Genomic DNA, 23,650 nt, shown 5'->3' on the forward strand with positions numbered 1-23,650 from the left:
ACACTCTTTATATAAGAATCATGTCTTTGAAGTAGTTCTTGTGAGAACTAATTCATATTGCTAGTGTTTATCAGTGGGACACATAGATTAATACAACCCCTTTCAATCTCGTTCATCTTCAGTGTGGTAATATTACTTCTGGACCACTAGAGAATCATGTTTGCTCCTATTTATTCCCTTACTTTGGAGTTCAACCTCTTTGCTAACGGTTCATCCATCGCTAGCTTTTATGTATCATTAAGTCCCCTATATTCTATAGTGTAAGCCTCTGATTAAACCTTTATGCTGGTAATAAAAGTGGAATCATGCAGTAACTATCCTTTTGTGTCTGGCTAATTTTGCTCAGCATTATGTCCTCAAGGGTCATTCATCTTGTCTTGTGCTTCAGGACGTCATTTTGTCTTAGTGCTGCATAATATTCCATTGTATGTGTATACCACATTTTGTTGATTCAGTCATCTGTTGATGGGCATTTGGTTTGTTTCCAGCTTCTGGCGATTGATGCTGCTGTGAACATTAGTGTGCAAATGTCTGTTTTGTTGTTGCTTTCAGCTCTTCTGGGTATATACCAAGTAGTGCTTGCTAGGTCATAGGGCAACTTGATATTTACTTTCGTAAGGAACCACCAAACAGTCTTCCATAGTGGTTTGACCATTATACATTCCCACCCGCAGTATATAAGTGTCCCAGTTTCTCCACATCCTCCCCAACATTTATAGTTTCCTGTTTGTTTAATAGCAGCCATTCTTATAGATGTGAGGTGGTATCTCATTGTAGTCTTGATCTGCATTTCCCTTATAGCCAATGAAAATGAACATCTCTTCATGTGCCTTTGAACCATCTGTATTTGCTCTATGGAAAAAATGCCTATTCATATCTTTGGCCCATTTTATAATTGGGTTGTGTTCTAGTTTGCTAGCTGCATGAATGCAACACACCAGAAATGGAATGGCTTTTAAAAGGGGAATTTAATAAGTTGCTAGTTTACAGTTCTAAGGCTGAAAAATTGTCCCAGTTAAAACGAGTCTATAGAAATGTCCGATCTAAGGCATCAAGGAAAAAAACCTTCATTCAAGAAGGCCGATGAAGTTCAGGGTTTCTCTCTCAAGTGGAAGGGCTCATGGCAAGCGCAGTTATAGCTTGTCTCATCTGGAAGGGCACATGGTGAACATGGAGTCATCTGCTAGCTTCTTCTCCTGGCTTCCTGTTTCATGAAGCTCCCTGGGAAACATTTTCCTTCTTCATCTCCAAAGGTCTTTGGCTGGTGGACTCTGCTTCTTGTGGCTATGTAGTTCTGCACTGCTCTCTCTGAATCTCTCATTCTCCAAAAATGTTTCCTCTTTTGTAGGACTTCAGAAACTAATCAAGACCCACCCAAATGGGTAGAGACAATGCCTCCCTAATCCAGTTTAACAACCTCTATTGATTGGGTTGCATCTCCAGGGATCTAATTACATCCAGTATTGAATAGGGATTATTCTGCCTTTACAAAATGGGATTTTGATTAAAATGTGGCTTTTCAAGAGCACATAATCCTTTCAAACCAGCATAGGTTGTTTGTTCTTTTGTAAAGTGTATAATTTCTTTGTATATGCAGGAAATTAAACCTTTGTCTGATACGTGATTTTCAAATATTTCCTCCCATTGAGTTGGCTGCCTCTTCACCTTGTTGACAAAGTCTTTTGAGGTACAGAAGCATTTGATTTTGAGGAGTTCCCATTTATCTATCTGTTGTTGCTTGTGCTTTGCGTGTAAAGTTTAGGAAGCTACCTCCTGTTAGTAGGTCTTGAAGATGTTTCCCTACATTGTCTTCTAGAAGCTTTATGGTGCTAGTTCTTATATTTAGGTATTTGATCCACTTAGAGTTAATTTTTACGTAGGGTGTAAGATAGGGATCCTCTTTCATTCTCTTGGCTATTGATATCCAGTTCTTCCATGTCCAGTTATTGAAAAGACTATTTTGACCCAGTTCAGAGAATTTGGGGGCCTTGTCAAATATCAGTTGACTGTAGATTTGGTGATCTATTTCTGCACTCTCGATTCGATTCCATTGGCCAGTACTTCTGTCATTGTGCCAGTACCATGCTGTTTTGACCACTGTGGCTTTATAATAGGTGTTAAAGTCAGGGAGTGTTAATCTTCCCACTCTGTTCTTCTTTTTTAGGATGCTTTTAGCTGTTCGGGGTCTCTTTCCCTTCTATATGAAATTGCTAATTAGCTTTTCCAAATCTTCAAAGTAGGATGTTAGAATTTTGATTGGTATTGTGTTGAATCTGTAGATCAGTTTGGGGAGAATTGACATCTTAACTATATTTAGCCTTCCTATCCATGAGCAGGGAATGTCTTTCCACCTGTATAGATTTCCTTTGATTTCTTTTAGCAGTGTTATGTAGTTTTCTGTGTACAAGTCCTTTATGCTCCTAGTTAAGTTCATTCCTAAGTATTTAATTATTTTAGTTGCTATTTTGAATGGATTTTTTCCTTACCTGACTCCTTAGCCAGCTCATTGCTTGTGTATAGAAATGTTACTGATTTTTGCACATTAATTTTATATCCCGCCACCTTGCTGAATTTGTTTATTAGCTCAAGTAACTTTGCTGTAGATTTCTCAGGATCTTCCAAGTATAGTATCATATCATTTGCAAATAATGATAGTTTTACTTCTTACTCTCCAATTTGGATGGCTTTTATTTCTTTTTCCTTCCTGATTGCTGTAGGACAATGTTGAATAATAGTGGTGACAGTGGGCATCCTTGTCTTGTACCTGATCTCAGGGGGAAAGCTTTCAGTCTCTCTCCATTGAATACGATGCTGGCTATTTGTTTTTCATATATTCTCTTTATCATATTGAGGTGTAGTAGTTACCTTTGATTCCTGTCTTTGGAGCGTTTTTATCAGAAAAGGATGCTGAATTTTGTTGAATCCGTTCTCAGTATCAATCGAGATGATCATATGATGTGTTAATGTACTGTATTACATTAATTGATTTTCTTGTGTTGAGTCATCCTTGCATTCCTGGTATAAACCACACTTGGTCATGGTGTATAATTCTTTTAATGTGCCGTTGGATTTGATTTGCTAATATTTTATTGAGAATTTTTGCATCTATGTTCATTAGGGAGATTGGCTGTAGTTTTCCTTTCTTATAGCATCTTTACCCGGTTTTATATTAAAATGATATTAGCTTCATAAAATAAGTTAGGTCAGGTTCCTCTTTCCTCAATGTTTTCGAAAAGTTTGAGCACGATTGGTGTTAGTTCTTTCTGGAATGTTTGATAAAATTCCCTGTGAAGCCATCCAGCCCTGGGCTTTTCTTTGTAGGAAGATTTTTGATGAATGACTGAATGTGATACTTGTGATTAGTTTGTGGAGATCTTCTATTTCTTCCTGAGTCAGTGTGGCTTGTTTGTGTCTCTCCAGGAATTTGTCTGTTTCATCTGAGTTGTCTAGTTTGTTGGCATATAGCTGTTCATAGTATCCTCTTATGATTTATTTACTCAGGATCTGTGGTAATGCACCCCTTCTCATTTCTGATTGTGTTTATTTGCATCCTCTCTCTTTTTTCCTTTGTCAGTCTTGCTAGAGGACCACCAGTTTTATTGATTTTCTCAAAGAACCAATTTTTGGTTTTATTGATTCTTCCTATTCTTTTTTCTCCCATTCACTTATTTCTGCTTTAATCTTTTGTTATTTCTCTTCTTCTATTTGATTTGGGGTTAGTTTGCTGTTCTTTCTCAAGTTCTTCTAGGTTTGCTGTTAAGTCCTTGATTTTTGCTTTCTTGTTTTTTAATATAGGCATTTAGAGCAATAAATTTCCCCCTCAGCACAGCCTTTGCTGCATCTCATAAGTTCTGATAAATTGTATTCTCATTTTCATTCATCTCCACATAGATGCTGATTACTCTAGCAATTTCTTCTTTGACCCACTGTTGTTTAATAATGTGTTATTTAATCTCCATATATTTGTGAATGTTCTCATTCTTTGTTGGTTATTGAGATCCAGCTTCATCCCGTTGTGATCAGAGAAAGTGCTTTAAATAATTTCAATGTTTTTAAATTTATAAAGTCCTGTTTTGTTCCCCAGCATATGATCTATCCTGGAGAATGTTTCATGAGCACTAGAGAAGAATGTATGACCTTTTGCTTTGTAGTGCAATGACTAAGTATGTTTTTTGGTCTAATTCATTTATCAAGTTATTTAACTTCTCTATTTCCTCGTTGATCTTCTGTCTGGTTGTTCTATCTATAGAGGAGAGTGGTGTATTGAAGTCTCCTATTGTTATTGTTGAAATATCTATCACTCCCTTCAGTTTTGCCAATGTCTGTCTCATGTACTTTGGAGCTCCTTGATTGGGAGCATAAACATTTATGATTGTTATGTCTTCTTGGCAAACTGACCCTTTAATTGGTATATAGTATCCTTCTCTGTCTGTTATGATGTCTTTACATTTACATCTGTAAATGTAAAATTGTCCGATAGTAGTATAGTTACTTCTACTTTCTTTTGGTTACAACTTGTGTGGAAAATCTTTTTTCATCTGTTTACTTCCAATATGTTTGTATCCTTGTGTCCAAGATGAATCTTTTGTAAGCAGCATATAGCTGAATTATGTTTCTTAATCCATTCTGTCAATCTGTATCCTAATTGATAAATTTTATCTATTAACATTGAAAGTTATAATAGAAAATACATTTCTTGATTCCACCATTTATCTTTATTTGTCACCTCTATATATTCTTTTCCCTCTATTTCTTTGTTTTCTTTAAATTACCCTTAGTGGTACTCTTCAATTCTGTGCCCTCTTTCAGACCACTCTCTCCTGTCTTTTTTTTCCCCCTGACAGAACTCCTTTTAGTATTCTTGTAGGGCCGTTCTCTTGTTGACAGATACTTTCAGGACTTCTTTGTCTGTGAAAACTTTAATCCCTCTCTGAATTTTGAAGGACAATTGGCTGGGTACAGAATTCTTGGCTAGAAGTGTTTCTCTTTAGGATCTTGAATATATAATACCACTGTCTTCTCGCCTCCAGGGTGGTAGTTGAGTCGTCTGAACTCAGACTTACTTAATTTCCGTTATATGTAGTAGTTCAGTTTTCTCTTGCCCCTTTCAGGGTTTTCTGCTTCTCTTCAGCATTTGACAGACTGAGGACTTTGTGCCTTGGGGAAGGCCTGTTTGGATTTATTCTGTTTAGAGTTTGTTGGGCTTCTTTGACTTGCATATTTATGTCCTTTATAAGGGTTGGGAAGTTTTTCCCCGTTATATCCTCAACTACTCTTCCTAGCTCTTTACTCCTCTCTTCTCCTTCTGAGACACGAGTGATTCTTATGTTTGTGCGCTTTGTTTTGTCTGTCATTTCCCTGAGTTCCCATTCAGTTTTTTCCATCCTTTTTGCTATTTGCTGTTTTGAGTCTCCAAAGTCAATTATCGTGTCTCTGTATCACTTGTTCTTTCTTCTGTCTCTTCAAATCTGGTGTTGTGTGCCTCTAGTATGTTTTTTATTTGGTCAGCAGAGTCTTTAATCTCTGCGATATCAGCTGTTTTTCTACTTATTCTTTCAAATTCCTCTTTATGCTTTTCTACTGTCTTCTTGATCTCCTTTATGTCATTTGCTATCTCACTTATTTTATTAAGTAGTATTGTATGAACATCTTTGATTAGTTGTTCCAATGTCTGTTTCTCCTCTGGTGTTTTAATTTGGTCATTTGGCAGGGCTTTATCTGTCTGCATTGTGATATGCTTAGTGATCTTCTGCTGTCTTTGTCACATGTCAATATCTTGATTGATTAATTTTGGGAGTTGATTTCTTTCAGTAGTCTAAGGCCTTGTGTTTGCAGGATGGTTGTATAGCAGGGAGCAGGGCACCAGGCGGGGTGATTTGCAGTGATTTGTTTCAGGGCAGGTATAGGTGCATGTTGGGGATGCTACTCTGGTGCAGTGAACATTGGCGCCCAGCAACCAGGGAGGATGTAACAGTGCGGGTGCACCAGTCTGGGGGGCGTAACCCTGGTGTGTGCTGGTCTAAGGCTTGGGGCCCTTTGTGTGCATCCATAGAGCTGTAGCAGCAGGTCAGCATTATGGCTTCATGGATTGCGGGCAGATGTGACCTGGCTGTGCAGGTCAGCACTTTCTCTGAGCTGGGAACAGTGGCTGAAGGCTGTGCGCATGTGCGGTTCTAGGACTGTTGTAAAGTGCGGTTCCCAGAGCTGAATGACGTGATTGCGGGCTGTGCGCATGCATGGGCCTGGGAATGTCGTAAACGTATCTGCAAAGATTAGGTGGGGCAGAGTGAGGCTGTGCAATACAATGAGTGTGGGGGCAGGGGTAGCCTAGGTATGGAGGTTAGTGCCCACAACCTCTGTGTGCTGGCAACAGCCTGCAGGAAACAGGGAGGGGGAAGTAGCGCTCGGGTGGGGTGCAGGAGAGGTGGGTTGGGCTGCACTTGGGGTGGGGGTGTAGAGCAGGTACACTCACTGGGGGCTAGTGGGGTGGGGGCGCTTGGAGCACAGGGAATGGGAATGGGTGCCGGATTTGGGTGTGTGGGGTGAGTTGCAGGTCATGTGGTTGTGCTGGTGAGGGTAGCATGCCCAAGGAATGTGGCCTGGCTTACTTAAGTTTTAGTCTTGGTCTCCTGTCCGCGTACTCCTGCGGGCTCTGTGCCTTTGTGCCAGGCTCCAGCTTTCTGCTGTTCCTTGGCCTCTGCAACCAGGGCTACTCTGTGTGGTGCAGAAGGCTCTCCCAGGTCAGCCACACTTCCAAATCGCCACCTCAGTCACCCTCCTGTCCCTTCTTTAACTGTTCTGTGAAGCAGGGCTAATCTTGAGCTGCTCTATCTGGCCATCTTCCTGGAAGTTGAACATACTTTATTTTTGTAGAACCAGTGACTGGTTCATGTTGTTATTGTGACAGGATACTGCCACTGAATTTTCTAACTCAAAACCCCAGTTTTTCTAAGAACTTACTGCTCAGAAAAGTTTTCTGCTATCCTTGGGAGAGGGGAGAAACTGGCTGAAACAAAAAAGTGAAATTATACTGATTTTGCTTGCTCAAATATTTGAGAAAACCTTTGTTCAAAACTTCCATACCCCTCCCCACCACCATTCTTTGTGTAAAATCATTACATTGTATTTATCCTGTATACTCCAGGTGAAGTATGTTCTAGGTTGGGAAGTCCAGTCCTAGAGTTTTCTCAGTTGGCTTCTAGTAGTTCTAGTCTCCTTAGTTTGCTAATAAATTTCTTTATACTTCTTTTGTTAACTTAGGGAGTCTCCAGTTATAGTGCATTTTGAACTGAAGGCAAAATTCAGAAGGCCAATTATAGTTTGAGTATGCTTCTTTTTGTTCCCCTTTCTAAAAATTGAAGTTTTATGGCTGGCAAAAAGAGTAATAATCCCCCATATTTGCATAATGGTGTGTGTAGTTTGTAATTTTTACTCACTGCTTCTTTTTAATGTGGAAACATGAATGTGCTGGACGCTGAAGACATTCTGGTACTGGTCTGGGTATCTTGCTGTTATGACAACTGTGACTGAGGTTGGGGAAGGGTTCTTTTTCTCCCTATAGAAAAAGGTTTCTTCCTCATCCCCATCTACTGCCAGTTTGCCTGGAAGGTTGGGAAACAAGGTTTGGATATTGATTAAGCATGGATTTTTATGACAAGCTGACCCAAATTTAATTCGTGCATTGCCTCTAATTAGCTGTATCATCTAGAAATGAGACCTGTATTTAGTATGAATATTTCTGATGAATTTTTGCTACACTTGTGTAGTCCCTCACAGCTTTCATTTGCTCACACCTGGTGACTGAAAACCAGTGATTTGGAAGCTTAATTTCCCTTAGAGTTTATGAGAAAGTTCTAGCAGAGAAGGTTCATTTCTTTAGCCAAAGATGGCCCATCTATTCATGGAAGAATTACTTTTTTTCACCAGGCACCTAGCTTTAGGAGAGTAATGATCTGGTTTATTATTGTAATTATTGGATGAGTGATTGGATCAGAGCTCAGTGCTGCTATTAATGGAAACACCTGACAAGTGGGCTTAATTCAAGATCAACTGATTCAGAATTCTCCTTGGGTGTGTGGAGGTGGGAGGCTAGAAATCTAGATTTTCACAAGTTCCTCAGATGATTTTGATGCCAGCCATATTTGAGTACCCACTTTATTGGAGGATATTTAAAGAACTGTCCAGTTCTTGGAGTCTTGACTTTTAATGAAGATTGATGATAACACAGATGTCTTTTTACAGCTTTCAAAATGCCTACTACATAGTATTTGGTACAGGTCATGGTACTGTTAGTGGATGTTTATTACTCTTCATTTTCCATATTCTCAGTGTTACATCTTTGTAGTTCAGATTAGTCTATCTCACTTAGTGGTTTTGGTTTTTTTTTTTTTTTTATTAATTAACGGAAAAAAAAAAATTAACCCAACATTTAGAAAACATACCATTCTACATATGCAATCAGTAATTCTTATCATCACATAGATGCATGATCATCGTTTCTTAGTACATTTGCATCGGTTTAGAAGAACTAGCAACACAACAGAAAAAGATATAGAATGTTAATATAGAGAAAAGAAATAAAAGTAATAATAATAGTAAAAAACAAAAAAAACCTATAGCTCAGATGCAGCTTCATTCAGTGTTTTAACATGATTACTTTACACTTAGGTATTATTGTGCTGTCCATTTTTGAGTTTTTGTATCTAGTCCTGTTGCACAGTCTGTATCCCTTCAGCTCCAATTACCCATTATCTTACCCTGTTTCTAACTCCTGCTGGACTCTGTTACCAATGACATATTCCAAGTTTATTCTCTAATGTCGGTTCACATCAGTGGGACCATACAGTATTTGTCCTTTAGTTTTTGGCTGGACTCACTCAGCATAATGTTCTCTAGGTCCATCCATGTTATTACATGCTTCATAAGTTTATCCTGTCTTAAAGCTGCATAATATTCCATCGTATGTATATACCACAGTTTGTTTAGCCACTCGTCTGTTGATGGACATTTTGGCTGTTTCCATCTCTTTGCAATTGTAAATAACGCTGCTATAAACATTGGTGTGCAAATGTCCGTTTGTGTCTTTGCCCTTAAGTCCTTTGAGTAGATACCTAGCAATGGTATTGCTGGGTCGTATGGCAATTCTATATTCAGCTTTTTGAGGAACCGCCAAACTGCCTTCCACAGTGGTTGCACCATTTGACATTCCCACCAACGGTGGATAAGTGTGCCTCTTTCTCTGCATCCTCTCCAGCACTTGTCATTTTCTGTTTTGTTGATAATGGCCATTCTGGTGGATGTGAGATGATATCTCATTGTGGTTTTGATTTGCATTTCTCTGATGGCCAGGGACATTGAGCATCTCTTCATGTGCCTTTTGGCCATTTGTATTTCCTCTTCTGAGAAGTGTCTGTTCAAGTCTTTTTCCCATTTTGTAATTGGGTTGGCTGTCTTTTTGTTGTTGAGTTGAACAATCTCTTTATAAATTCTGGATACTAGACCTTTATCTGATATGTCATTTCCAAATATTGTCTCCCATTGTGTAGGCTGTCTTTCTACTTTCTTGATGAAGTTCTTTGATGTACAAAAGTGTTTAATTTTGAGGAGCTCCCATTTATTTATTTCCTTCTTCAGTGCTCTTGCTTTAGGTTTAAGGTCCATAAAACCGCCTCCAATTGTAAGTTTCATAAGATATCTCCCTACATTTTCCTCTAACTGTTTTATGGTCTTAGACCTAATGTTTAGATCTTTGATCCATATTGAGTTAACTTTTGTATAGGGTGTGAGATATGGGTCTTCTTTCATTCTTTTGCATATGGATATCCAGTTCTCTAGGCACCATTTATTGAAGAGACTGTTCTGTCCCAGGTGAGTTGGCTTGACTGCCTTATCAAAGATCAAATGTCCATAGATGAGTGGGTCTATATCTGAGCACTCTATTCGATTCCATTGGTCGATATATCTATCTTTATGCCAATACCATGCTGTTTTGACCACTGTGGCTTCATAATATGCCTTAAAGTCAGGCAGCGCGAGACCTCCAGCTTTGTTTTTTTTCCTCAGGATGTTTTTAGCAATTTGGGGCACCCTGTCCTTCCAGATAAATTTGCTTATTGGTTTTTCTATTTCTGAAAAATAAGTTGTTGGGATTTTGATTGGTATTGCATTGAATCTGTAAATCAATTTAGGTAGGATTGACATCTTAACTATATTTAGTCTTCCAATCCATGAACACGGTATGCCCTTCCATCTATTTAGGTCTTCTGTGATTTCTTTTAACAATTTTTTGTAGTTTTCTTTATATAGGTTTTTTGTCTCTTTAGTTAAATTTATTCCTAGGTATTTTATTCTTTTAATTGCAATTGTAAATGGGATTCGTTTCTTGATTTCCCCCTCAGCTTGTTCATTACTAGTGTATAGAAATGCTACAGATTTTTGAATGTTGATTTTGTAACCTGCTACTTTGCTGTACTCATTTATTAGCTCTAGTAGTTTTGTTGTGGATTTTTCCGGGTTTTCGACGTATAGTGTCATATCGTCTGCAAGCAGTGATAGTTTTACTTCTTCCTTTCCAATTTTGATGCCTTGTATTTCTTTTTCTTGTCTAATTGCTCTGGCTAGAACCTCCAACACGATGTTGAATAATGGTGGTGATAGTGGACATCCTTGTCTTGTTCCTGATCTTAGGGGGAAAGTTTTCAATTTTTCCCCATTGAGGATGATATTAGCTGTGGGTTTTTCATATATTCCCTCTATCATTTTAAGGAAGTTCCCTTGTATTCCTATCTTTTGAAGTGTTTTCAACAGGAAAGGATGTTGAATCTTGTCAAATGCCTTCTCTGCATCAATTGAGATGATCATGTGATTTTTCTGCTTTGATTTGTTGATATGGTGTATTACATTAATTGATTTTCTTATGTTGAACCATCCTTGCATACCTGGGATGAATCCTACTTGGTCATGATGTATAATTCTTTTAATGTGTTGTTGGATACGATTGCTAGAATTTTATTGAGAATTTTTGCATCTATATTCATTAGAGAGATTGGCCTGTAGTTTTCTTTATTTGTAATATCTTTGCCTGGTTTTGGTATGAGGGTGATGTTGGCTTCATAGAATGAATTAGGTAGTTTTCCCTCCACTTCGATTTTTTTGAAGAGTTTGAGGAGAGTTGGTACTAATTCTTTCTGGAATGTTTGGTAGAATTCACATGTGAAGCCGTCTGGTCCTGGACTTTTCTTTTTAGGAAGCTTTTGAATGACTAATTCAATTTCTTTACTTGTGATTGGTTTGTTGAGGTCATCTATTTCTTCTTGAGTCAAAGTTGGTTGTTCATGTCTTTCCAGGAACCTGTCCATTTCATCTAAATTGTTGTATTTATTAGCGTAAAGTTGTTCATAGTATCCTGTTATTACCTCCTTTATTTCTGTGAGGTCAGTAGTTATGTCTCCTCTTCCATTTCTGATCTTATTTATTTGCATCCTCTCTCTTCTTCTTTTTGTCAATCTTGCCAAGGGCCCATCAATCTTATTGATTTTCTCATAGAACCAACTTCTGGTTTTATTGATTTTCTCTATTGTTTTCAATTTCATTTATTTCTGCTCTAATCTTTGTTATTTCTTTCCTTTTGCTTGCTTTGGGATTAGTTTGCTGTTCTTTCTCCAGTTCTTCCAAGTGGACAGTTAATTCCTGAAGTTTTGCCTTTTCTTCTTTTCTGATACAGGCATTTAGGGCAATCAATTTCCCTCTTAGCACTGCCTTTGCTGCGTCCCATAAGTTTTGATATGTTGTGTTTTCATTTTCATTCGCCTTGAGGTATTTACTAATTTCTCTTGCAATTTCTTCTTTGACCCACTTGTTGTTTCAGAGTGTGTTGTTGAGCCTCCACGTATGTGAATTTTCTGGCACTCCGCCTATTATTGATTTCCAACTTCATTCCTTTATGATCCGAGAAAGTGTTGTGTATGATTTCAATCTTTTTAAATTTGTTAAGACTTGCTTTGTGACCCAGCATATGGTCTATCTTTGAGAATGATCCACGAGCACTTGAGAAAAAGGTGTATCCTGCTGTTGTGGGATGTAATGTCCTATAAATGTCTGTTAAGTCTAGCTCCTTTATAGTAATATTCAGATTCTCTATTTCTTTATTGATCCTCTGTCTAGATGTTCTGTCCATTGATGAGAGTGGTGAATTGAAGTCTCCAACTATTATGGTATATGTGTCTATTTCCTTTTTCAGTGTTTGCAGTGTATTCCTCACGTATTTTGGGGCATTCTGGTTTGGTGCGTAAATATTTATGATTGTTATGTCTTCTTGTTTAATTGTTCCTTTTATTAGTATATAGTGTCCTTCTTTGTCTCTTTTCACTGTTTTACATTTGAAGTCTAATTTGTTGGATATTAGTATAGCCACTGCTGCTCTTTTCTGGTTGTTATTTGCATGAAATATCTTTTCCCAACCTTTCACTTTCAACCTATGTTTATCTTTGGGTCTAAGGTGTGTTTCTTGTAGACAGCATATAGAAGGATCCTGTTTTTTAATCCATTCTGCCAGTCTATGTCTTTTGATTGGGGAATTCAGACCATTAACATTTAGTGTTATTACTGTTTGGATAATATTTTCCTCTACTATTTTGCCTTTTGTATTATATATATCATATCTGACTTTCCTTCTTTCTACACTCTTCTCCATACCTCTCTCTTCTGTCTTTTTGTGTCTGACTCTAGTGCTCCCTTTAGTATTTCTTGCAGAGCTAGTCTCTTGGTCACAAATTCTCTCAGTGACTTTTTGTCTGAGAATGTTTTAATTTCTCCCTCATTTTTGAAGGACAATTTTGCTGGATATAGGAGTCTTTGTTGGCAGTTTTTCTGTTTTAGTAATTTAAATATATCATCCCACTGTCTTCTAGCTTCCATGGTTTCTGCTGAGAAATCTACACATAGTCTTATTAGGTTTCCCTTGTATGTGATGGATTGCTTCTCTCTCGCTGCTTTCAAGATCCTCTCTTTCTCTTTGACCTCTGACATTCTAACTAGTAAGTGTCTTGGAGAACCCCTATTTGGGTCTAATCTCTTTGGGGTGCGCTGCACTTCTTGGATCTGTAATTTTAGGTCTTTCATAAGAGTTGGGAAATTTTCAGTGAAAATTTCTTCCATTAGTTTTTCTCCTCCTTTTCCCTTCTCTTCTCCTTCTGGGACACCCACAACACGTATATTTGTGCGGTTCATATTGTCCTTGAGTTCCCTGATACCCTGTTCAAATTTTTCCATTCTTTTCCCTATAGTTTCTGTTTCTTTTTGGACTTCAGATGTTCCATCCTCCAAATCACTAATTCTATCTTCTGTCTCTTTAAACCTATCATTGTAGGTATCCATTGTTTTTTCCATCTTTTCTACTTTATCCTTCACTTCCATAAGCTCTGTGAATTGTTTTTTTCAGTTTTTCTATTTCTTCTTTTTGTTCAGCCCATGTCTTCTTCGTGTCCTCCCTCAATTTATCGATTTGGTTTTTGAAGAGGTTTTCCATTTCTGTTCGTATATTCAGCATTAGTTGTCTCAGCTCCTGTATCTCATTTGAACTATTGGTTTGTTCCTTTGAGTGGGCGATATTTTCAATTTTCTGAGCGCGATCCATTATCTTCTGCTGGCATCTGGGCATTTAGTCAGATTTCCCTGGGTGTTGGACCCAGCAGGTTGAAAGATTTTTCTGTGAGATAGCTGGCTTCTGTTTTTCTTATCCTGCCCAGTAGGTGGCACTTGTGGCACACGTTTGTCTGCGGATCCCACCAGTAAAAGGTGCTGTGGGTCCTTTAACTTTGGAAAACTCTCGCCGTGGGGGAGGTTCGCCAGTTGAAGCGGCTTGGAAGAGTGCCAGCCGGCCTGGGGGTCTGAACGCAGGGAGGGTCACCTGCCGCCGCAGCCTAGTAGAGCGCCCGTCCGAATTTCCTAGTCGGCCCGGGGCGCCAAGCGTGGCGGGAGGGCACCAGGTGCCGCAGCCTGGGAGAGTGCACCGTTCCCAGCCGGACCGGGGAGTCACGTGTTTGGAAGGGACCCCCCCGGTCACTGTTCTCCGCGGTCTGGGGATTTCCGATCTAATTCTCTCAGTTCGTCCTGGGGGCCTTGCGTGGTGGGGGCGCCAGCCGCCGCGGCTTGAGGGGACCGCCTGTCCAATTCTGCCAGCTGGCCCGGGAAGGAGGAAGGGAGGGACTCCGGCCACTTGCTGCCCCACCCGGGAAAGCCCGCGCCCCTCAGCGATCTCACCGGAGCTGATTCTCCCAGACAGTCAGCTAATCCAGGATGGGGTACGCTGTCTTTTTGATCTCTGTCGTGGCTCTGGGAGCTGTTCTGTATCGTTTCTATTCCCCTAGTAGCTGTTCTGGAGGAGGAAAGGTGAGGGTGGCAAGGCTGTCGAGGACAGTGGTGGAGGACCCGGTGAAGGCGGAAGAGGGCATGGTGGTGGTTGGAGAGCCGCTGGAGTAGGAGGAGCTAGTCGTTTTGTTTTTGAAGAGCAGGAAGTTAGTGGGATCTTTCTAAGAGAATCAACTGCGAGATTAGATTTTAGAATAATGAAAGCTATGTACCCATTACCCAGTTTCAACAATTAGATGATCATGGGAATATTATTTGATCTACATTTCCACCCATTCCTTTTCAGTTATTTTGACAGAAATCCCAGACATTATTTCATGTACAAGAAACTTTTAAAGAATATTAATTATGTTTATTTAAAAAATAGGTAATGTATTCATATAGGTCAAGAGTATCACTCCTTCCCCTAGCTTCTGGTTCGTTTTTTTGGAGGCTCTCTGTGATGAAGAAATTTTATCTGTTTGAAGAATCAGTTGGACCCCTGCTACCCTGTTGTTTGAAATATCTTTATTCAGCATGAGAGGGCAAACCAACAGTAACCAAAGGTGGTTTTCAGAATCTCCAAAGGAGCTTTCATAGTTTGGAAGAACCCTTTCGCTTCTTCTAGGTAGTTGATCCTCCAAGGGAATTTCCTTTTCCTCTCTCAGTACTTCTTGAATTTATCTGTTCTATGAGTTCATATTTTTGTATATTATATATTTTTAATGTGGACTTCACCTTTATCCTTCAAAGACTGATAGCTGGTCAGAAAAGTACACGTCACTTGCTTGTAATAGCAAAATACAGCCTTTAGAAAAACTTCTTGAATTTGCCCTACACTGATGTTCTTCCAATTCTTAAACACACTTTCACTCCCTTTCTTCCTGGATTGTTTAGTTATCTCTGAATGCAAATACTCTGCCCTATTTTCGAATCTAGTAAATGGGCAGGCCCACAAATCTCTGTCCTGTGTCTTAAGACTTTTTTCTCTGTCCTAAACCAGCCAAAGAAAGAGTGATCTAGGAAGGCAGTGAGAGAGTGGGATAAAGAAAACTTTGGACCCATTAGAGCCCCACTTTACCCTCTCCTCTACCCCCCATTATACATCCCTCCAGAAGGGCCTGGGATGTGGTCACTGTCAGCCAGGAGCTGGAGCTCCACTGTATTAGCAGCTTACAAGCCCTCCAAATCTACATTCTGTTCCCCTTGTTGACTATATTAACTCTGGTTGCTTTACTTTTCATTTACTTTATTGGCCTTTAAAACAAAATGCATAGAGTTTTTATCAACGCTCTTAAGATTTTAGTTGAAATTTTTGTACAGCTGCCATTAATAGCATCCTGGGCATTCACACTTTCCATTAGGCGTCTGAGCTTTTGAGCGTTGGGTACAAAGGGGTATGGAAGGGAATATATACTGCCAAGGCTATCCTGTAAGGCATGCACTGTCATTTAAAGCTGTGTTTCCTCCACCTCTTCATGTCTTTACTAGTATGAATAACATGTGAAATGGAGATTTTGTTAGGAAGAAATATGATTTCATTGAAAATAGGTTGAAAAACAAATTTTTGGTCAGAAAAGCTCATGTTTGTTTATATATATCAGATTGGCTCATCTATTTTTGGTGGAAGTTTATGTTTGTGTCTACATGCAGTCAAGCAAATTAGAGATTTATAAAGGGAAAGTTTGTAGTTTGCTCTCTCCCAATTTCTGCCTCCTGATATTTTACAGCTTGATATATGTCTATCTGCATTCAAACAACATATGTAAACATCATATATAGGTCCCCCCCTTTGATTAATAATCATGCCCTTTGTATTTTATTATGGACACCCCCTTCAAGCCATTGCAAGTAACATAATATAGTAGCTGCATACTGTGATATAATATAGATGTTCTGTACTTTATTCAGGTTGCTGAACATTCAGATTTTTTCCTGTGTGTGTGTTTACCATTAAAAGCAATGCTGTCATAAATATTCTTCTACACCCACCTTTAGAGATTGTTGCATTTATTTTTGTGGTATACCTTTCTGAAGGGAGTTGCAGCCTGCATTTGGTCCTAAAGAAGATGGTCTTTTTTTTTGCAGGTCAATGTGCGAAAAGGAATGAGTTTGCATGACTGCCTTATGAAAGCGCTCAAGGTGAGGGGCCTACAACCTGAGTGCTGTGCAGTGTTTAGACTCCTCCAGGAGCACAAAGGGTAAGAACTCAAGCCAGTTAGTTTCTCCTCCATACTAGTCAGGTCCTCTTAGCTTCAAATAATTACTATGCTTCCATTTCTTAAAAACTGTAGCTTCCTGTAGAATACTGTGTGTTGGTATTCTCTTGTTTATAAAGAGACAAAAAAAAAAATAAGATACTGAGAACTTAAAATTATTGTATGGACATACTCCATCAAAATTATTGTATGGACATACTCCATCCACCAGCACCATGTTTGGTGTTGATAGTGGATGAAACGATATATATATTTTTTCTTTGTGGCTTTCTTTTTGATTGACAAATCTTCACACACATAAATTCCATACATGATGTACAGTCAGTGGTCCACAGTATCATCACATTGTTGTGAATGCATCACGATGATCATTTTTAGAACATTTGCATCACTCAGAAAAAGAAATAAAAAGAAAAAACTTATGCTTACCATGCCTCTTAGCCCTCCCTCTCATTGACCACTAGTATTTCCCAGATGTTATATTTCTTGAAAGCAAAGATTTTCCTTAGTTTTGCTGTACCACATCACACAAAGTAGGTACTCAGAAAGTGTTTGCATTATTATTTATAGTTTAAAGAATGTTATCCTCAGGAGATGACTGTCTTGTCATTTACTTATTCATTTTTATTTAGCATAATGTTGACTGAATCTCTGCAGTTTTACAGAACCAGCTGAAAGATACACGAAATTTTCTACTTAAGGAAAGATCCATAGTTCTCCTGTTTCTTATGGTAGCAGGAAGATAAAGGCATCCCCTCAAAGGCTAGAAGTAATACCCCAAAGCAGCAAAACTGTCCAAAATTATCCTTTATCCATTATTACCCCCCCAAATCTGGGGAAACCTTTTAGTAGATTGCTGAACTTTGCTCCCTTCTTGGAAAGTGGCACTCCTGTTTTGGTCTTCAGTGTACATCTTTCATGTTTCAAGGGATTCCCCAGTTTGAGAGGATAACCCAGGGAATTGATCTGCTCAAAGAGATGAGTGTTTATTCCTCTCAGTGTAAGAGACAGTTTTCTGAACTGCATATTTCTGGAGCAGATAGCTGAATGCAGTCCCAGGCTTCTCCCAAAACCAGCCTACAGTATTTCTTAAGAACTGGAGATTATATTCTAAAACTGAGAGGGGCTTTGTCCACTCTGGTCCAAGGATGCATTGATTTAGAGCTACCCTGGATTCTTTCTAGGATAGACAGATCTGAAGACTAATATGGAAAAAGAGCCTCTCCTTCTTCTCTTTATTAAGGTCAAAACAGGACTTTGGAATAAAAGTTTTGGAGTGAAGTTTCCCAGATCTTACATTATATTAAGGGTTGGGATATTTTCTGTTGGAGAACTGGAAAATGAAATAGGCTTCCTGGTGGAAGGTGATGAGAGAGCTTTGAATGGAACTATGTATGAGTTATTCTCTCCCTACCTGAGAAAATTCTTGCATCAGGAAATGGACCAGTTTACCTGTGTGTGTGTGTGTGTTTCAACTCTAGGCACAGAAATAGTGACAATCAGAGTAAATTTTAAGGCAATTTTGGAAATAGAGATTAATCAGTTTGTATTTTTCCATCAACTTATATTTGTAGAACCTGCAGACAACTCTGCAGATTTGAGCCTGTTTATTACTAGAGAAGTATTTTTCATCTATGTTTCTTATTTATGTGGGTTCCAGTTTGAAGGAGACTAGTAGAAACTAAATTTTGCTATTTGGCAATATTCATAACCTGTTTTATAGGATTTTTATAAGATTTTAACATCAACAACTTTAATTTATTATGTTTATCACACTATTACTGTATTTCATTGTTTAAAGAAAGCTATTGTTATAAACTTTGGAGTCCAACAGACCTGGATTCCAGCACAAGCCACTGTGTGACCTTGAGCAAGCTCAATGGGGGAACTTAGAGCCCCAGTTTCCCCATTATTACAATGGGGATAATAATGTCTAGTTATAGTTTTTTGTGTGTATGAATTAAATAAACTGGTGTGGATACTTTGCCTTGTGTTTATATTTGAGCCTGCAGTAAATGGTAGCTATTGTTATTATTGGTATTGAATTATCTTACCTTTTTTAAACATTCCCTTTCATATTATGAGTTTTAAATCTCTTTTAGTAAAAAAGCACGTTTAGATTGGAATACTGATGCTGCCTCTTTGATTGGAGAAGAACTTCAGGTGGATTTCCTGGATCATGTTCCCCTCACAACACACAACTTTGTAAGTTGCAGATCTCCTCTCTCTTTGTGATATGTGGGGTGCTTTGGCTAGCATAACAGGAATTTCTCAGTTATAAGCATATGTAGTTTGGATTGCTTGAAGTTCTAGTTATGCCTTTATTTGCAGTAGGACAATTTAGATTTCATTAGTCAGAGATATACCTTAATTTCTAGTAATGAATTTTGCAACTGTTGGAAGTATGATCGTTAATTCTGTAAAAATTCTCTTAGGGCCCAAGGGAGAAATTATTTTGTCATCTTTCATCACAATTTACATCACAATTTACACTTGTGTTCTTGTTCTAGGCTCGAAAGACGTTCCTAAAGCTTGCCTTCTGTGACATCTGTCAGAAGTTCCTGCTAAATGGATTTCGATGCCAGACTTGTGGCTACAAATTTCATGAGCACTGTAGCACCAAAGTACCTACCATGTGTGTGGACTGGAGTAATATCAGACAGCTCTTGTAAGGCATCATTCTTATTTTCAGAGAATGGAGGGGAAAAAAGTATAACACTTTTGAAGGTACTCCTTATATATTTTGACTGAAAAGTCTGGATTTCTTCATTGTTGTGATCCAGAAACCATCTACTTCAGAAAATGATTGTTCTGAAAGTATCAAGTTTCAATATGGCAGTATAACCTAAATTGAGCACACCGACTTATCTGTCAAATAGAGATTGGCATACTTAGATTTGGTAAGGAACAAAACAAAGTCATATTAATAAAGAAAAGACTTTTGTTTTTATCTTTTAACAATATCATCTGTTAGATTGCCAGTATATGTTAGTCTTTTGTTAAGTATGGTGAACAGACCTTTGACATTGAGAAGGAGCAGAAAGCATAGTTGGAACAACTTTCTTCACTTCAAACTGGAGAAAACATTGGACTTAAAATAGTTCGAAAGCAAAATTTTTTTTTTAAACTTTTAAATTGTATAATATAACAAATATACAAAGCAAAGAAAGAAAACAAGCAGTGATTTTTCAGAGCACTTTTTCAACAAGTACTTACAGGACAGATCCCAGAATTTGTCAAGGGCTACCATGAAAACAAAATCTCAAAAGACACTTGTATTTCTCAGGAGACAAACCAGTTACCAAAATATAGCTCATATAGACATATACCTATTTCTTTATTACTAAGGTTTAAATGAAAAGTGTATGAGGGCAGGCCATGGTGGCTCAGCAGGCAGCATTCTCACCTGCTATGCCAGAGACCTGGAGTCATTTTCTGGTGCCTGCCCGTGCAAAACAACATGAGTATATGAGCCAAACAACCTTCTAACAACTGACAGTTAAGCCCAAGTCAAAGTTTTATCTTTTTTTTTTCAAGGTACTAGAAAAACCAAGGGAGTGTTATCATTAAATCACGATGGGAACGTCTTTTTTTGCTTTTATGGTTACATGTTGCTTTTGCAAAGGGAGCTTGTGTAGCATAAATGGTATAAGCTTTGAAGTCCAACAGACGTTGGTCAAAATCTAAGCTCTATCATTAACTAGCTGTAACCTTCTTTGAGCTCAGTTTCCTCATCAGAATAAAGAGGGTATTTCCTTCCTTGTAATGTTGTGAGGACTGACTTAGATAACAATATGTAAAATTACTGAATGCAAGTGCCTGACTCAGCAAGAACGGGCCCAGTTACTGTTAGCACTTTTCATTTTATTTATGATTTTTGGTAATGAATATGACATTCTTCATATTTTAACCTTTTGATCTATGTGTTTCCAAGACAAAATGTTTCTTAGAAAGCTCTATGGGACTTAGGTTATAAATGCCCTAATGTATCTTTAAAAAACATTTTAATGTTTTTTGATACATAGCTGAATATATTCAGCTATATTTTGATATAGCTGAACATTGGACCACTTATATGAGTATTTCCTAAAAATGAAGGCAGGCCAATTTGTTCTGTCATCATTTGGGTTGGTAGCCCCTTTATTCTAAGTATCCTAAATGGAAGAGGTAAATGTGACTAGGCAAAGTTCAGTTTGAGTAGCTGTATAAGTTTGCAAGAGATAAGGCAGACTAGAAGACTTTGTAAAATGACTGCAAGTCTATAAACTAGTCTTTCTCTGATTTCATTTAGATTGTTTCCAAATTCTACTATTGGTGATAGTGGGGTCCCAGCACTACCTTCTTTGACAATGCGTCGGATGCGAGAGTCTGTTTCCCGAATGCCTGTTAGGTAACTTTTTACCAGTAGCTTTTCTTTTGGAAAGTTGTATTGTAGTAGGTGGGGATGGAAGCCAAAATACAAAAGACAGGAATTCCTTTGCATTTCCTCTTTTGGTAAACTCCTTGCTCCTTCTGTGGAATTTGGCATACCAGAGATAGGGATTGGTATTACAACTAGAAGGTAGAACATTCTTTGTGGTCCTGTAGTTCTTATGTTCTGGAAAGTGACTCTGACTAAATAGTTCCTGCTGTTATAATAACACATCCCTTAATATCCCACCACATTTTGAAGAGCTTAAGATTTCGCTTTTCTCAATAAGTACTGGTGAGATGAATTTCAGTGGAAAGGGTCTCAAAACTGCATTCAATAAAAATAAAACCCTAAACTTTGAAATGCTTATTATGGCCTTGCATTGCTTTTAGCTATGGTATTTAATAGAATGCTATAAAAAATAATGTAGTTTGATTTTCAGTATAAATATTCTTTTTACAACTGTTCTTACTCTTTTATCCACTTTAAAATCAAAACTTTTTTTTTTAGTTTATATGACTCTCAGAGTGTGACACATGAATTTGCAACTAGGTCTTTGTCCAAAATATCTGACTTCAATATATATAGAATTATATTGATGGCCCTTTATAAAACTGCCAAGGATATTATTGAAGGCAGCATATCTCAGAACGAGGAATTTGTGTTGAAACAACACGTATGATAATAATTTGAAAAGCAAGTCTGACCAAAAACTGTACACACATATATATGTGTGTGTGTGTGTGTGTGTATATATATATATATATATATATAGTGCATATATGTATTTGTGTTTGTGTGTGTGTGTATATATGTATAAATATATGAAACCTCTTGGTATTTCCGAGAAGAAACCAGGCCTCTGAAGGCATAAACATTTAAATATATGGGAAGGCAGTTTTTCAAGGCAAAAGAACATAAACATTTATGTTTCTAAATTTTCTTTAGAAACACTGTAGTCTTTTATCCCTTGAATTCATGTTGTGGTGTTATTTGAATTTGAACAAAGCTCAAATTTAATCTTTAGAACAAATACTGAAAATGTTAAACTTCTTAATGCATGTCTACAGTTCTTTTGGTAGGGGAATGGTGTTGGCTGAAAGAGGTCAGTGATTAATTTCAGTGCATATCACAACCTAAAAACTGAATTCATATTAATTCACTTTGTGAGCTGGGGTGGCAGGGGTGAGAGGTAGTTGGCACAATGGGTAAAATTCTAGTGTTTTTGAGGACTTGCTCAGCAGGTCTAACCATCTGTTAACAATCTTCTTAAAGTTCTCTAATTTGGTCTCTAAATTAAAGGAGGCAAGTCCCAACTAGCTTTAATAGGTGGCGTAGTTGGCAAATTCTAATTCCTCTCTCCCAGATATGCTATGAAAATTTGGGGTATTTGTAGACATGATGTGAGGACTGAGGAAACTTACTATGTGTTGTTCAGCTTTTCATGTGAATTCAAAGTGCATGTGTTAGTTCCTTTTTAAAATTTGCACATGAAGAACTTAAATTTTTAGTTTTCAAATGGTGTGTATTTAAAGAATGGCAAACTTTGTTAAAGATTGTGGTGCAGGTAGAATTTGCCCCTGCCTTAATGAAGAAGGCAGTAGAAAGATTTACCCATGGTAAGACCTCTCATGGAATATCCTTTCTTCTCTTTGCCTAGTTCCCAGCACAGATACTCCACACCCCATGCCTTCACCTTCAACACCTCCAGCCCCTCCTCTGAGGGTTCACTCTCCCAGAGGCAGAGGTCAACGTCCACGCCTAATGTCCATATGGTCAGTACCACCTTACCTGTGGACAGCCGGATGATAGAGGTAATAGGGCGCCTTGGGGTAAACCCTGGGGCAGAGTGGGATGGTTAAGTACAGTCCATATTGTAGGTGGGGTTGAGTGTTACATCAGAGTTTTGGGTTTCCAGCCTGATCAGTAATGTTGCAGTGCTTCCTCAGGTCCCTGGACTTTTAAAATTTCCTTTTTGTTGATAACATCTTTTAGAATGGCTGAATAATCTGATTGGTTTATTAAAGTGGAGAACAAAAATTTTATGAAGTGTTAATATTTGAACTCATTCTTTCCACTCACATTTGGATAGGATTTCAATGAGTAGTTTAATTTGGTGTGGGAAAGAAAATACTAGTGATAGCTGGAAATTCTCTGGAAGACTTTTAAGTGATTTTATTTAGAAATAAAAGGGTGGAGTCATAAGATTTTAATAAGCAGGTATTCAAGAATATGTAAACGTGCCCAAAGCTAGTATTTCTAAACTGCTTTTCTTTTCTCTGCTTTTGGTATGTTCTATTTGTTTGGTTTGCTTTCTAATTCATCTTGAACAACTGAATACACTTAAAATACTTCCTTTGTTCTTTATTCTTCTTTATTTCTCATTGCTTTGGACTAGAATAACAGCCTGAATGCTTCTCCCAGGGCGTGGTCCAGACGATTTTGTTTGAGGGGAAGAGTAGGTATTATTCTTCATGCCTTTGCTTTCTTGTAATTAGCAGGATTGCTAAGACTGTCAGACAGTAGGCTGTCAAAAATGAAACAATTGCTAACTTAAATTTTATATTGCTTGTCAGACTGGTTTCCATATTTTTCTTTTTTGTCGATAGAATATACTTAACATTTACAGCGCAGAAATAAAAATTGTACTATATGCGGTATTGCTGAGAGGTAA

General features: G+C 38.0%; 1 protein-coding gene across 8 annotated transcripts in view; it reads left to right on the top strand.

Annotated features, from left to right (window-relative positions):
- Nucleotides 1-23,650, top strand: part of RAF1 (Raf-1 proto-oncogene, serine/threonine kinase) — a 113,676-nt gene that overhangs the window by 66,070 nt on the left and 23,956 nt on the right. For 2 of the 8 annotated variants that reach the window (XM_077116494.1, XM_077116495.1), the window contains exons 3-8: nucleotides 16,435-16,547; nucleotides 18,668-18,770; nucleotides 19,076-19,233; nucleotides 20,857-20,955; nucleotides 22,637-22,790; nucleotides 23,375-23,434. In XM_077116494.1, coding sequence (XP_076972609.1) covers nucleotides 16,435-16,547; nucleotides 18,668-18,770; nucleotides 19,076-19,233; nucleotides 20,857-20,955; nucleotides 22,637-22,790; nucleotides 23,375-23,434 — 687 coding nt within the window. The remainder of the gene's footprint in view (nucleotides 1-16,434; nucleotides 16,548-18,667; nucleotides 18,771-19,075; nucleotides 19,234-20,856; nucleotides 20,956-22,636; nucleotides 22,791-23,374; nucleotides 23,435-23,650) is intronic. The other 6 variants (XM_077116496.1, XM_077116497.1, XM_077116499.1 and 3 more) reach the window with 6 other exon arrangements.

Source organism: Tamandua tetradactyla, chromosome 9 (assembly GCF_023851605.1).
Source record: "Tamandua tetradactyla isolate mTamTet1 chromosome 9, mTamTet1.pri, whole genome shotgun sequence".
In the NCBI taxonomy this organism is placed as follows: domain Eukaryota; kingdom Metazoa; phylum Chordata; class Mammalia; order Pilosa; family Myrmecophagidae; genus Tamandua; species Tamandua tetradactyla.